This window comes from Raphanus sativus, chromosome 4 (genome assembly GCF_000801105.2).
Source record: "Raphanus sativus cultivar WK10039 chromosome 4, ASM80110v3, whole genome shotgun sequence".
NCBI classification, from domain to species: Eukaryota; Viridiplantae; Streptophyta; class Magnoliopsida; order Brassicales; family Brassicaceae; genus Raphanus; species Raphanus sativus.
The window spans coordinates 6,175,377-6,190,077 of NC_079514.1; the positions used below are offsets into that span (position 1 = coordinate 6,175,377).

The 14,701-nt window shown below is 39.5% G+C and overlaps 2 protein-coding genes across 2 annotated transcripts; one reads left to right on the forward strand and one right to left on the reverse strand.

The window, feature by feature from the left end:
• Positions 1-505: 505 nt before the first annotated feature.
• On the forward strand, positions 506-3,536 carry LOC108854939 (cysteine-rich receptor-like protein kinase 29). The gene is given in 10 exon segments (XM_018628615.2): positions 506-1,356; positions 1,769-1,882; positions 1,974-2,128; positions 2,217-2,427; positions 2,504-2,668; positions 2,671-2,746; positions 2,956-3,103; positions 3,201-3,383; positions 3,385-3,436; positions 3,439-3,536. Coding segments are annotated over 10 exon segments (1,983 nt in total). The 5' UTR covers positions 506-545; the 3' UTR covers positions 3,507-3,536.
• A 1,538-nt stretch (positions 3,537-5,074) lies between these two features.
• On the reverse strand, positions 5,075-8,962 carry LOC130511081 (uncharacterized). Its single transcript, XM_057007909.1, has one exon. The coding sequence runs from the start codon at positions 8,960-8,962 to the stop codon at positions 5,075-5,077; it is 3,888 nt and encodes a 1,295-aa protein (XP_056863889.1).
• Positions 8,963-14,701: the final 5,739 nt, after the last annotated feature.

A 14,701-nucleotide genomic window follows, 5' to 3' on the forward strand; every position in this document is an offset into this window, starting at 1 on the left:
TGAAACAAGACTTTTCTTATTTAAAGTAACGTTTTTCACACGGTTGGCATGATTTGCTTCACTAAAAGCATTTCCAACCCACACCATTTTTATCTCCATAAAAATTGGACTATTCCAAAAATGGAATATATATATATATATATATATATATATATATATATATATATATATATATATATATATTACTTTAAATAGAATAGGATTGAAGTGAAACTTATTACTCAATTATACTATGGAATTACTTTATTTTAAAATTAAATTATGGAGTAGTACATTTGATATGTTCTAATTAAGTGTTAGTTTTATATTGTGTTAGATGAACTATCACCATGCAGGGACCAGACAACCTCACCAACGTGCCCACTTGTGTCTACTGCTGAATTTTCTTGTTGTTTTGGATCAGCAATTTGTGTTTTTTTCTGCTGTCGATTTTGTCAGATTCTGAAATAGTTCAGAGAAAACATATGTATATATATATATATTTTAAATTCTATACGTTCTGGGGTTTTCACTTAGACTACAGATAAAAAAAACTTAAATCGTCCATGGAACATGTCAGACTTATCGTCTTCTTTGCATGCGTCCTAATGTTTGTTCCATTAAAAGCCTTAGCTCAGGCAGATACCTATCAGTTTGCTCCAAGCTTCAACTGTTTAGACCGAGGCAACTTCACGGCCAACAGCACTTTTGCCGGAAACCTCAACCGCCTTGTCTCCTCTCTCTCCTCAGTAACATCCCCTGAAGCTTATGGCTTCTACAACCTCTCCTCTGGAGAATCCTCTGGAGAAAGAGCTTATGCAATTGGTCTGTGTAGAAGAGACATCCTAAAAGACGACTGTCTCAGCTGCATCCAGACAGCAGCACGAAATCTCACCAAACAGTGTCCTCAGGAAAAACAAGCTTTTATGTGGTACACGCACTGTATGTTTCGTTACTCGAACATGACAATCTATGGACGAAAAGAGACGTACCCAACTCTGGATTTTATTGTGGGTGAAACGATATCATCAAACGAAGATGAGTTCAAGCGTCTGCGAAGAGGGCTATTGGATAGGCTCAAAGGGATAGCAGCGGCTGGTGGGCCAAATAGGAAATACGCTCAAGGGAACAGTTCTTCTTCGACAGGGTACAGTAATAAATTCTATGGAAGTGCGCAGTGTTCGCCCGATTTGTCTGAACAGGATTGTGATAACTGTCTAGATTTTGGGTTTGAGCTTATCCGAAGTTGTTGTGATGATAAGATTGGGTTTATGTGGTATTGTCCTAGTTGTAACTTCCGGTTCGATACCTGGAGATTCTATGAGCTTGACGCCGACCTAGAGCCTGATCCACTTGCTACAAAAACTAAGAGAACAGGTAAGTACAAATTCTTGTGTATTCTGCTGCAGATCTTTGTCCCCTAGTTGCGAAAGTTTTTGTTCTTTATGATTAGGAGCACCTTCGATCGTACTCTAATTTTAATTTTAAAAATGGAATTTGAAGTATTCTTCTATATTTTCCACTTTTTAATAAGGTAAAAAAATGAAAAAAAAACATTAGGATAGTCGTTCCAATAGTTCTTGGAACATGGAGTAATGAAGCAATGTAGTAGTTGTTTGACAAAAAAAAAATGAAGCAGTGGACATAATTTTTACTCATTACTCCATTTCACTCTATTTTAGTTTAGAACTGGAATAAAAGTCGACACCAATATGAAATTACTCAATTTTAAAGGAAAAATCAGAGTAATACATTAGAGATCCCTAAGACAATGAATGTTATATTGCAGGATTTAAAGTTGTTATTGCGATAGTCGTTCCAATAGTTCTTGTTGCTTTATTTGCAATTTTGCTATGCTTGGTCTTGAAGTGGAAGAAAAACAAGTCAGGAGATACCGTCGAAGGTAACGTATCGTCAATATTCTCCTTCTTGTTACGGTTATGCTGTTGAAAAGTAAAAATCTTGTTCCTGATAACTTCTGTCTGCATACTCAGTTCTTGGGAATCCGGCTTTGTCGGGATCAGTTGCCGATGATGATTTCTTGAAAACAGATTCGTTGATGGTTGACTTTGAAGATCTAAAGGCCGCAACAAATAACTTTTCTTCTGAAAACGAACTTGGACGTGGTGGGTTTGGTTCAGTTTATAAGGTAAGTTTCTTTAACCAAACTTCTTAACGGTAACTTTAGTTAGGCTGCTTGAGAGATTTATAAACTTTGGGATTATGTGTATTCTCAGGGTGTGTTCTCTCATGGGCAAGAAATCGCAGTGAAAAGATTGTCGGGTACTTCTGGACAAGGAGACACTGAATTCAAGAACGAAATCTTAGTACTTGCAAAGCTTCAACATAGGAACTTGGTTAGGCTTTTGGGTTTCTGCATACATGGACAAGAAAGACTACTTGTTTATGAGTTGATCAAGAACGCTAGTCTTGACCATTTCATCTTTGGTAATTTTTCTCCTCCTTTGCTCCATATGAGCCGTACCATTTTTTCTGCTCTGTTTTGATCTTTGCGCCATTGCAGATCCGGAGAAGCGTCAACTTTTGGATTGGGGAATACGATACAAAATGATTAGCGGAGTTGCTAGAGCACTTGTTTATCTTCATGAAGACTCTTGTTTCCGGACAATTCACCGTGATCTTAAAGCTAGCAACATTCTTTTGGACCAAGAACTGAATCCAAAAATTGCTGATTTGGGCTAGCTAAACTCTTTGACACAGGCCAAACCATGACACAGCGATTCACAAACAGAATTGCAGGAACTTAGTAAGTAAACTCATCTTACTAAAAGAATTTAAGCAAAGAATATTTATAGAGCATTTGCATTTTTTTAAATGGTTTTTAGAATGTTTTAATAACAATAGTTGATTATATAATAAATAGTATAATGCTTTGTCTAAGCTCTACCAAACATAACTTGATTAAATCCAAGTACAAACCGTTATAAATGGTTTTGTTTAATTTTTTCTTGGTAGCGGGTATATGGCTCCAGAATATGCCATGTACGGACAATTCTCGGTTAAAACAGACGTTTTCAGCTTTGGTGTATTAGTCATTGAGATCATTACAGGTAAGAGAAACAACAATTGTGGATCTGAAGATGCGGAAAATCTTCTTGCGTGGGTAAGTATACAAAACCTAACTGGTATTACCTAATTTTCGCTATTTTCTTAGTCTTGTTAAATATTGAGTCTTTTTCATTCTATTTTTTCCTTCTCAGGTTTGGAGATGTTGGAGAGAAGGAAATATACAAAGCATGATAGATCTGAGTTTAAACAGGGGATCAAGAAAGGAGATCTTGAGGTGCATACACATTGGTCTGTTATGTGTTCAAGAGAGTGCAGCGACTAGACCAACAATGGCTTCGGTTGCTCTAATGCTCAACAGCGATTCGTTTACTCTCCCCGACACCTACAAGGCCTGCGTTTGTGTTAGAGAAAGTGATGCCTCCGAATGTTTTTCTTCGACTGAAGAGTTACAAATGTCGTCGAATGATGTCACTGTTTCTGAGTTATCTCCTCGCTAGAGAGGTGATGCAATCTGTAAATGTTTTTGATTATTCTCTTTAAACCTTTTTATGGGGGGGGGGGGGGGGGGGGGGGAGGGGGGAAATTAGGTTATTCATAGGTTTACATTCAGGTTTGATAGATAAATTAAGGAAATTAGCTTATTCATAGGTTTTCATTCAGGTTTGATTAATAAACTAAGAAACCCCCACAAGTTATTTGGTTTGAGGCGGTTGGAAGTTCAAACTCTTCCTTAAATACCATGTAGCATGGGTTGGTAGAGTGGACAACTGATTACGTGAATGGTTGAAACACGCGGTTAAAAGTTCAAATGAGGGAGAAACAGACTGATTTACGAACCCTCTAAAGAAACATGACGTTTACTAATTACAACTCCATGTTTATGTTACCGATCGGTATAATTTTTATAAATAATTTTCAATTACAGTAACCTGTTGTATGTATTGGTATTTCCTCTAGTTCGACGATTTTAAGCTTATTTCGAACACAAAGTACAACGATTTTCGAACAGACTTTAAATGTATCGAAGGTGCACTTGTGAACATCACACTTTCTGAACACCATATGTTATGTTGGCAGCGTGAGAAATCAATCACGTGCAGATTTAAAAGTACGGCGAATGATACAAGTTTTTGGAAATGAATTAATCGAAATGCGATGAAAAATTCATGGAATATGGAACACCACATTTTGCTTGTCTGCTCGGTCCGTGATAGTCGTTTTAAAAATCGGTACGTGAAGAAGTTTATAAATATACAAGAAGAAAGGGGAACGAAAAGAAAGAAAAAAGTGGGGGGGGGAGACATGAAAGGAGTAACAAACACCTTTGAAGATGTAAGCAAGAGCTTATAGATGTCACCAGTGCCTTGACTAGAGATGTTGATATGGGTAAACCTAGCCAGTTTAGACCAACCTTATTTAATACACACCCCATTTAAAATTATACTAGACCTTGATCCGCCCGACCGGGCCGGGTATTTATTTTCTGTTTTTAGTTTTTTTTTATATTAAATGATGAATTTGTAATATTTACACATAAATCCAGATTGAAAATTAATTTTTGCAGTTATAATAAAAATTAAAAGCTTAATAAAATATTATGATATAAAATTTAAATTTCTTAATTAAAATAATATAGAGGTGGGTCATATTTTTTTTCCAATTCCAAAATTTTAACATCCCAAATAAAATAAATTTATAAATATAAAAGTATAAATATATTTGGAACTATTATTTTCTATCAAAATAAATTTGTTAAAGAAAAATAATTTAGTGTTGTTGTTGTTTATTTCTAGAGCTTGATCCGTGACGGTATAAATATTTGCTTTCGTTTAAATTTTTTATTTGTACTAATGGTATATATATATATATATATATATGTAAATTAAAATGTATTACATAATTATTAATAGAACATTTTAAAAACATAACAATTTCATTTATTACGTGGAATAATTATATTTTGTGATTTTGACGTCTTTTTTTTTTTTGAAACACATTTCTATTAAAAAGGGGAATTAGTTGGGAGCTATAAAGTCATCACCAACCACTTGGAGTTCAGATACAATCAATGCATCCTTTGCCAAACTATCTGCAATGGAATTCCTTTCTCGGGGAATCCATGAGAAACATACAAATTCAAAAGCTGAAACAAAGAGAATATATCAGCCATCAAGATGAGGAGCTCTTTTGAGAGCGATTCCGTCCTCATTGCCTGCACAAGTTGCGATGAATCAGATTCAAAGCTCACTTTCTTCAAGCCAAGAGATGCACTAGTACGAACAGCCTCACGAAGAGCCAAGCCCTCCGCCACTAGGGGTGAGAGAACAGAGTGTCTTGGTGAGCTGAAAGAGCGACTACCGTCTGGTGTAAGAACAACCCAGCCCAATCCCGCATTGCGTGTAACTGAGGACCACGCAGCATCTGATCGTATAACAATAGTTCCTGGTGGAGCGGTGACCTGTTGTGGGGTTTTCTTGGTTCCGATTGCAGATTCTTTTTTCACTTCCAAGCTCCATTCTCGTGCAAGTGCAATAGCTGTGGATAGGGTTTCCTCCGGTGAGGCAGAGTGACCTTCAAAGACGAACTTGTTCCGGGCTTTCCAGATGTTCCAACAAACCCAAGGAACGAGAGCGCTCGATGTAACTCCTGCAGGTGGAAGGCAATTGATGGAGCAGAGCTCATCCCAGCTAGCCAATAAATCTAATGTTCCACTGACATCCAGGGTCGTCGCTAAAGGGGCAAGCTGCCAGACTTGTTGCGCAAACCTGCACTGGAATAATAGGTGAATAATAGATTCAGAGCTGCCACAGCGTTTACATCTCGGATCGGCAGGGACCTGTCGTTGTGCTAGCCTCTCTCCGACGGGAAGAGCTCCCTTAAGGGCTTTCCATGAAAAAATTTTAACCTTTGGTGCACAACTTAGGTTCCATACACTTGATTTCCACTTGGGGCCTTGGAGTTGCAGAAGTTCTCTGTTTTCAGCATCATCAACAGCAAAGAAGTAACCAGATTTCGTCGAATATTCTCCGGACTTAGTACCTAACCAGATTAGTTTATCCGGAGCCCCGGTCAAACTTGGATAGATACACATGATCTTATCTTCATACTCAGGGATGACATGTCGGATCTTCGGGATGTCCCATGCTCGAGTGACAGGGTCAATAAATTCAGAGACTGTGAGCTCCTTTTGCGATTCATTCGGCGGTCCCATTGGCAGGAGTTGGGAGGTTAAGCTGAGCCAAGGGTCCGACCAGACGTTCACTGATGTTCCATTCCCTATCGTCCAACCTAGGTTCTTTATAAGCAAGTCCCTCCCCAATAAAATGCTTCTCCATCCATGGGAGCAAGACGATGTTACGGAGACGGAGAGAACGTTGCTGTCAGAGCAATACTTCCCAAAGAGAGTCCTGGCTAATAGGCTATTTGGGTTCTGGAGAAGCCTCCATCCTATCTTCGCCAGTAGCGAGATATTGAAGTTTTGGAAATCTCGAAAGCCTAGCCCACCTATTGCCTTTGGTTTCGCCATGTGTTCCCAGGAGATCCATGCCATTTTTCTGGAGTTTTCATCGTTATCCCACCAGTACCTAGTCACCGCAGATTGAATCCGTTTACAGAGCGACACTGGGAGCATAAAAGAAGACATGGAATACGAGGGGATGGCCGAAAGGACACTTTGCAGAAGCACTAATTTCCCAGCAGCGGAGAGATATCTGTTTGATCGTCCTCGTGCTTTCTGCTTTATACGGTCGACAACGGATGAAAAAAGATCTCTTTTTCTCCGGCCGAAGTGTTCCGGTAAGCCTAGATATTTGCCATTTCCTCCCTCGTTCTCTATTTGCAGCTCGTTCTTGATCATCACTTTTAAGGACGCCGGAGTTTTACGGGAAAACGTGATGGCTGACTTTGCCTTGCTAATCGACTGGCCAGAAGCTTGCTCGTACTTACGTAAGATGGTCTGAAGAGATGCACAATTCTCCTTATCAGCTTGGAGGAAGAACATTGTATCGTCCGCGAAGAACAGGTGAGTTAGTCGGGGACTACCTCTAGCCACTCGAAGACCTTGGAGTGACCCTTCTTCTTGCGCTCGGTTACATAATCCCGAGAGAACTTCACTACACATTATAAATATGTAGGGAGAAAGGGGATCTCCTTGACGGATACCCCGGCTCGGTACTACCATCCCTCTAGGCAAGCCGTTAATGAGGAAGGAGTATGTAACTGATGTGATACACTGCATTATACATCTAACCACGTCTCGGTGGAATCCCAACCGAAGCAGCACTAGCGAGATAAACTCCCATTCGAGTCGGTCGTAAGCTTTACTCATGTCCGTCTTAACCGCCATTGCACATCTCTGCTCCGCCTTAGAGGTTTTGAGATAATGAAGGACCTCATGGGTGATCAATATATTATCGCCGATCGCACGTCCCGGGACAAAGGCGGATTGATTCTCAGAAATAAGCTTTTCCATCAGCGGTTGGAGTCGTCTTGTGAGAATCTTGGAGTAGATTTTGTAGTAGACATTGCAGAGGGCAATCGGCCTGTAATCGGATACTTTCTGCGGCAGGGAAATCTTCGGAATAAGACGTATATGCGTGTCATTAATCCCCTCCGGTAGTGATTCACCCGCAAAGAATCCTTGCACCTCACGCACTATATCCTGACTTATCTCCTCCCAATGGGTGTGGAAGAAACCCGCTGAGAACCCATCGGGCCCCGGTGCCTTATCCGCGTGAATCGAGAATGCAGCTTCCTTGATTTCTTTCTCTGTTGGAATGGCTGTGAGGGAGGTGTTTTCTGCATCCGAAACAATGGGGTGCAGGCCTTGTCTAACTACTTCTTCTCGGTCCCCTGGTTGTGATGAGAACATCGTCTGGAAATAATTCCCAATGACAGAGATGATCTCTTCTTCCTTATACACCATTTCACCATTTTCCTTTTCCAGGACCGAGAAGCCGTTTGCTCGTTTTCTACTCTTCGTAGTTGCATGGAAATAGCCGGTGTTTCGGTCTCCGAGCTTCAACCAAAGCAAGCGGCTCCTTTGCCTCCAATATTCTTCCTCTGCTAAATAAGCTGCATTGAGAGCTTCAGAGATGTTTTGGATTAGGGCTGTGTCATTAGCTGGACTAGATAACGCTTTGTTAAGTTCCCATTTCTTTTGCTCTATGACACGTTGGCTATTGCGGTGCTGAGTTTTATTCCATGCAGAGATAGCGCTCCGAGCAGAGGAGAGCTTCTCGCTGACAGTTTGGGCGTTGTCGGCACTCCAGGAGTTGGAGATGACCTTCTTTGCTTCCTCATTTTTGCATAGTCGTCTGTCATATCGGAAGAGGCCTCTCCTTCTACGTTTGCCTTTGTCAAAAAAGGATATGATAGGCATGTGATCCGAGCTTTCAAAACCGAGATACTCGCAGCGAGCAGTAGGGAAAGTCTCAGCCCATTGTGTGTTTGATACGGCTCTGTCAAGCCTACAGCGGACCAGGTGGTCTCCTCTTTGTCCTCTCCATGACAAGAAATCTCCCGAGTGCTGGAGGTCAAACAAATCAGCTTCTGAGAAAAAGGTGCGGAGATCGGAGAACGATCCTTCCGGTCTTTCAGGGCCACCATCCTTTTCCTCTCCACAAATCAGATCATTAAAGTCGCCGGTTACGAACCATGGGTCCTCGCGCCCGTTAGCTTTGGCTAACAAACTGTCCCATAAGAGATTCCTCTGGTTTCGATCAGTGCTAGCATGAACAAAGGAGGAGAAAAAACTTTTTCCTTCAAAAGATATGAGAGTATCAATTACATGAGAGTTTGAGTCTAAGATTTGAAGGTCTAGTTCCTGTTTCCAGAACAGACCCAAACCCCCCGCGCCATGTCCTGTCGGAGAGACTAGATAATGGCTATCATATCGCGTCAGTAGATGTTTGAGCTTCTTGCGCACCACGTCGTCGGGATTTTTGGACTCCATAATGAAGATAATATCTGGATCATACTTTTTAGATATATCTCCTAGCCGTCGAACTGTTCGGGGATTCCCCAACCCCTGACAGTTCCAGCTAACTATAGCTAAGGAGCGGGGAGGGGTGGAGTCCGAAAATCCACCCGGCGCTTAGTAGACCTCGGAATCATATTGATGATTGGAGCATTCTCTGATGCTGAATTCGAGCGGTCCTGTCTGTGTCCAGCTCTAGACGTCTCCCCTCTGTTGGTTTTGGTTGCTTTCGATGTCTTGCTCCTAATATTCACTTCTGAAGGAACTTTTCGTCGGATGGGAGAGGCTTTTGGATGAGCCACCTTCCTTCTACTTGGGCCAGTCTTAGGGGAGGCGGGTTTCCTGGAAGAGACCTTAGTACTCTTAGCAGCATTTTTACTTCCTAGGGGGCGACCTGGCTTTCTTTTGGGAGCTCTCTGTTCCAATTGTGCTTCCTCTGTATCACTATCACGCAAAACCGGACCCAACCGGAGGGTGGCTGGTACTCTCTCAGTGCTTTGGTGTAAAGGGGAAATCTCCCCTGTTACAGATTCTCGTTGAATTGGGCCTAGCCTCTGTACTGCTGGTAGTCTGTCATTACTTTGAGCACCTGGAGAATCCTCCATGTTCATGACTGCAGGGGATGGGCCCAAGCGGAGAGAGGTTGGTATCCGTTCACTTAGGCCGGAGTGATGTTCGTCAATCTCCCTTTCAGTGTTACGGGAGCCCTTACGAATAGGTAAGCTGCGGTGTTCAGCAGGAGATGTGCATAATTCAGGGATTTGTAGCTCCTCATTGTCATTGAGAGTTCGGCGGGCTATTCGTAGAGCAGTAGTTTCTAGCTGGCCGCTTTCTTCCGCTTGTCTCAATCGTTCAACTCTAGCCTCCCGTTCACTTGGTTCAGCACATTTTGTGTACTGTAACATAGCATTTCGCGCCTCTCCGCGAGCTTCTTCCAAGATCTCAGGTGGAAAGGAAGCAGGATACTTCTCTTTTTCCTGGGGAATCCCCCGTTCTTTTGATCTGGAGGTGATTTTTGCAGAGCTAGAAGTGCTGTCTCTAGTTCCTGTGGGATCACGGTGTACTTCGCGATAGTAGCTTCGTTTTGGTGGCCCTGGTAGTGGTCTATGATCTGTAGCCTCTCGATAGGAACGGTTAGAGGTTGCATATTCCCTTCGGGTGCGTTCTATAGCTTGGCTGGAGCGTCGGTGCGAGCTTCTTTCGTCCCAATTCTTGGAGGGGGGTTTGTACTCTCTGTGCTTAAGAGCTTTTGTGTGCTGCAGTACATGTTCCCGTCCGCTTACGGTGCTGTGATGAGAGGCGCCAATTTTGAAAGGTGCTTCCTTGCTATGCTCCCTTGCTCTGTTGTTTGGTTCCACTCTCACAGAAGCAAGTGACATTTCTCTACTCAGGTTAGCTTCATTCTCCCTCTGGGGGATGATCGAGCCTCTTTCTTCCTCCTGTGCTGCTTTAGCAGCTTTAGCTTCAGCCCTAGCCACTAGACATTCTTTAAGCTCATGGTCAAGTTTCAAGCATTTAGTGCAATGCTTGTCCAATCTTTCATACACCAGAGTTGCAGGCACCTCGTCTCCATTTGGAAATTCCACAACTGAGTGTTTGATTAGGGGTAATAGCCCGTCAACATGAACTCTCATTCGGGCTTGCAGAGCGGTGATATCAGCTTTCTCATAGATGCCAATGTCCTCACCAATAACTTTGATGATGGGTTCGGTCCAAAGATGGACTGGCAAACCTTGTACTTTGATCCAAAAAGGAATTAAGGAAGGGAATGTCGGGGCTATAGTGGGCTCCCAACGTTGAATTATGACCATCCATCTCGCATAATGGTATGGGCGCTGCTCCAGAACGGCTAGCAGATCCGACTCAAGTTCAAATTGGAACTGAAAGCGTCCATCTCCCAAGTCCGCTCCTATCGGTTTAAACTCTGTTTTCCAATGCTCAGTGAAGAAGGGAATAAGAGACCAGACTTTTTGGACCGATTTGTTTGTTACTCTCCCTATGAGGGTCAAGGAGTGCTTGCGGAGCAGTTCAGAGTTGTCAGGGAGGGGGGCTTTGACTCGAGCAGCGCGAGCCGGTTGCTGGATTCCGAGGTCAATTGCCTTCCCTTTTTCCGCAGAGGAGATACGTCGATGGGCCATTAGAGTAGGCAAGTGTAGCAGATTGCAGGATGAGAGTAGGGTTCAATGAACCGTATCAGGTAGTCTATTGCTTAGAGGAGACCCTTTGAGACCGACCTAGGGTTACAGGGTAGCTTTGCTTCCGGTGAAAGTGAGATGTATGTGCCTCTGTAGCTCGGTGATTGATTAGTTGATAGTGAAGAGGGATTTTAAGTGAAAAAGTTCCAGGAATCCCCAGAGACAAATTTCAAACAGTCTTAAAAGGTCTAGAGAGTACAGAGAAACCTCTGAATCTTCTCAAGAGTTGTGGTGATGCTACAGATTATGGAATGGTGAAGGTTAGATATCGTCATTCCTGTTCCTCGGAGTACATTCACGGCGATGACGGCGGGCCTATCGACCGGAGTCGTAGGCGGAACCCGGTGAGAAAGCGCCAAGAGCTGTCTTCGGACCGCTGTGTAATTCCCAAAGGGGGACTTTTTTGAATTGGCAGAGGGATATCAGAGTTCTGCGCCAATCAGAAGCGAGTAAACGAAGACAGATGGGAGGGTTGGGCAGTGGGACCACAGGTTAAGGACCTTTCTCGAGACTCGGGCCTGGGAGAGAAAGTTTTTTCTATTTCGAGATAATTATAACTAATTAGATTTATATTATGAAACCAAACCAATATTTATAACTAATTAGATTTATATTATGAAACCATTATACTAATAATATATGAATAAATTATTTTATATTTTATTTATATGTTATATAAATTGGTTATGATGTATGATTTTTATTTTATTATTTATACTAATAAATGTTAAAAAATATTTAATATGTTAAAACGAAGCATATTGGGAAATCTATTTTTGTAAAAATTTGATTAACAAAATCTATTATTTCAATTAAGAAAATGCATTAAATGCTTAAATCTATTATTTAAATTGAAAAAAAAAGACAAACATAATTAAATATAGGTTCAATAAAGACAACTACAATTAAGGAAAATGCATTTATAAATCAGAAAAGACAACTATAATTAAGGAAAATTAATTTATTACTTCAGTGGCATTCTAATGTAAATAACTTTAAAAATTTAGGGGCATTTTTAAGTGTACTTCTCTTTTAATAATATAGATAAGATCCATATAAGATTAGACCTATTAGGGCTACTCATTTAGAACCCATAAAATTTACATGTACTCATTTAAATTCACTTAGACCCATTTAAATCAGATTCTTTTTTTTATTAGTTATGTTTGTAAAATAATTTTACATAAATAATTTCCCTTTTAAACTTTATGAACTCGAAATAAATTATTTTTCAAAAACCGTAAAATCGAGTTTTCTCGTAAAAAATGCAATCGAGTTTTCCCACCAAAACCATAAAATCAAATTTTCCCGCCAAAAAGGCAAATTGAGTTTTTCTACCAAAATCATAACCATAAAATCGAGTTTCCCGCCAAAACCGTAAAATCGAGTTTTCCCGCCAAAAACAAAATCAAGTTTTCCCGCCAAAACCGTAAAATCGAGTTTTCCCGCCAAAAAGACAAATTGAGTTTTCCCGCCAAAATCGTAAAATCGAGTTTTCCTGCAAAAAAAAAGCAAATTGAGTTTTTCCGCCAAAACCGTAAAATAGAGTTTTCCCGCCAAAACCGTAAAATCAAGTTTTCTCGCAAAAAAAACCGTAAAATCGAGTTTTCCCGCCAAAACCGTAAAATCGAATTTTCACGCCAAAAAGGCAAATTGAGTTTTCCCGCCAAAACCGTAAAATCGAGTTTCCGCCAAAACCATAAAATCGAGTTTTCCCGCCAAAAACGCCATCGAGTTTTCCCGCCAAAAACGCAAACGAGTATATCACTCTTGATTTACTTTGAATACAACCGCCAAATTTTTTTTCGCCGAAACATTAAAATCAGAAATTTTCCGCATAAACCAAAAAATCAAATTTTATGTTAAATTACAACAAAAAACATAAACTGGTTAAACGGATCCCCATTTATTTTAGTAAAAACCCATTTAATAAATGGGTTTTAAACGGGTTACCCATTTTTTTAACGCTGATTTATTATGATATTACAATTATTATGAACATTATATAGATCATTCGACAACCGAAAACACTACATGTCTTATGAAGATCTACGCCTAACTGCATCATCTGAGCCGTTCTATGAAGATCCACGCCTGACCAGATTTACTTGCACCATGTTGAAGATCTCTTGTAATCCTTCATTCCATAATCGCATAGTTGACTGTAATCCTTCTTTCCATAATCTGCATAGTTGCCTAACAAATCGCGTTTTCTCCGGGACTTGAAACCTGGATTTGAGTAAATCTGCAATAAATTGTATAGTCTGAGAGTCGAACCCCAGACCTGGGTGTAGAAGCCTTTAGACCTTAACCATTAGGCTAAGGTGCTTCCACAAAGGGTTACCCATTTAATAAATGGGTTTTTAAACGGATTACCCATTTAAAATCCGACAAACTAAATGGGTTTAAACGGACATTTATTTCTTTTTAAACCCATTAAGAACCGTGCGTTTGAACCCATTTTAACATCACTTGCCTTACAAAGTTGGTGATGCAGTCATTGATGCAAAATTTCATCAGTCGTTAATACAGAAGATATGCGGAGTAGATGTACGGGAAAAGGGTCTTTTTCAACCCGAACAATTTCAGTCGTGCCAAATACTACCTAAACTATTGATCAGTGCTAAATACGACCCCAACTCAATTATAATTCAAAAATACTACCTAGACTTCTTAAAATGTGCCAAAATCTACCTGAACAACTAATCAGTGCTAAATACGACCCCAACTCAATTATAATTCAAAAATACTGCCTAACTTCTTAAAACGTGCCAAAATCTAAATTGACCGTAAAATAAGTTAGTCAACCGTTAAAAAAACAAAACAACTTCGTTTTGGTTTAATCTTTTTTTTAAAAGATATATGTTCATTATGGGATTCGAATCCGTGCATTGATACACTTTAAAAGAGACACTCTAATCACTGAACTAAAGTAAATTTTTGATATATACTTCTTCATATTCTCTAAACAAAACTTTGGTGATAATTGTTTCTTATTTTTATGAATACATTAACATATTTTTTTAACTACCATATATTTAATATACTTATATTATACTAAAATATAAATATAATAAAATATTTTAAATTGCACAAATTAAATATAATTAAAATTTTGAAACTATTTATAAAGTTTTCTTATATAAATTATTGTAATTTTAAAATTTATTATATTACTCCATTACTACAAATATATTATATTAATTTGTAAAAATAAAAAATTACCATTCAAATATTTAAAATTACAATAATTTATATAAGAAAAATTATAAATAGTTTCAAAATTTTAAGTATATTTAATTTTGTATCATTTCAAATATTTTATTATTTATATTTAGTATAATATAAGTGTATTAAAGATATGATAATTATAAATTTTTTTAATATATTTATAGAAATGAGAAAAAATTATCACCAAAATTTTATTTGGAGAAGATGAAGAAATATAGTAGTATATATACTTTCGAATTCGTAATAACATATCAAACATTTACTTTAGTTCAGTAGTTAGTGTCTATTT

Bases quoted from the DNA above. Each gene is read 5' to 3' on its own strand.
- LOC130511081 (XM_057007909.1), bottom strand. From the start codon at position 8,962: ATGGAGTCCAAAAATCCCGACGACGTGGTGCGCAAGAAGCTCAAACAT.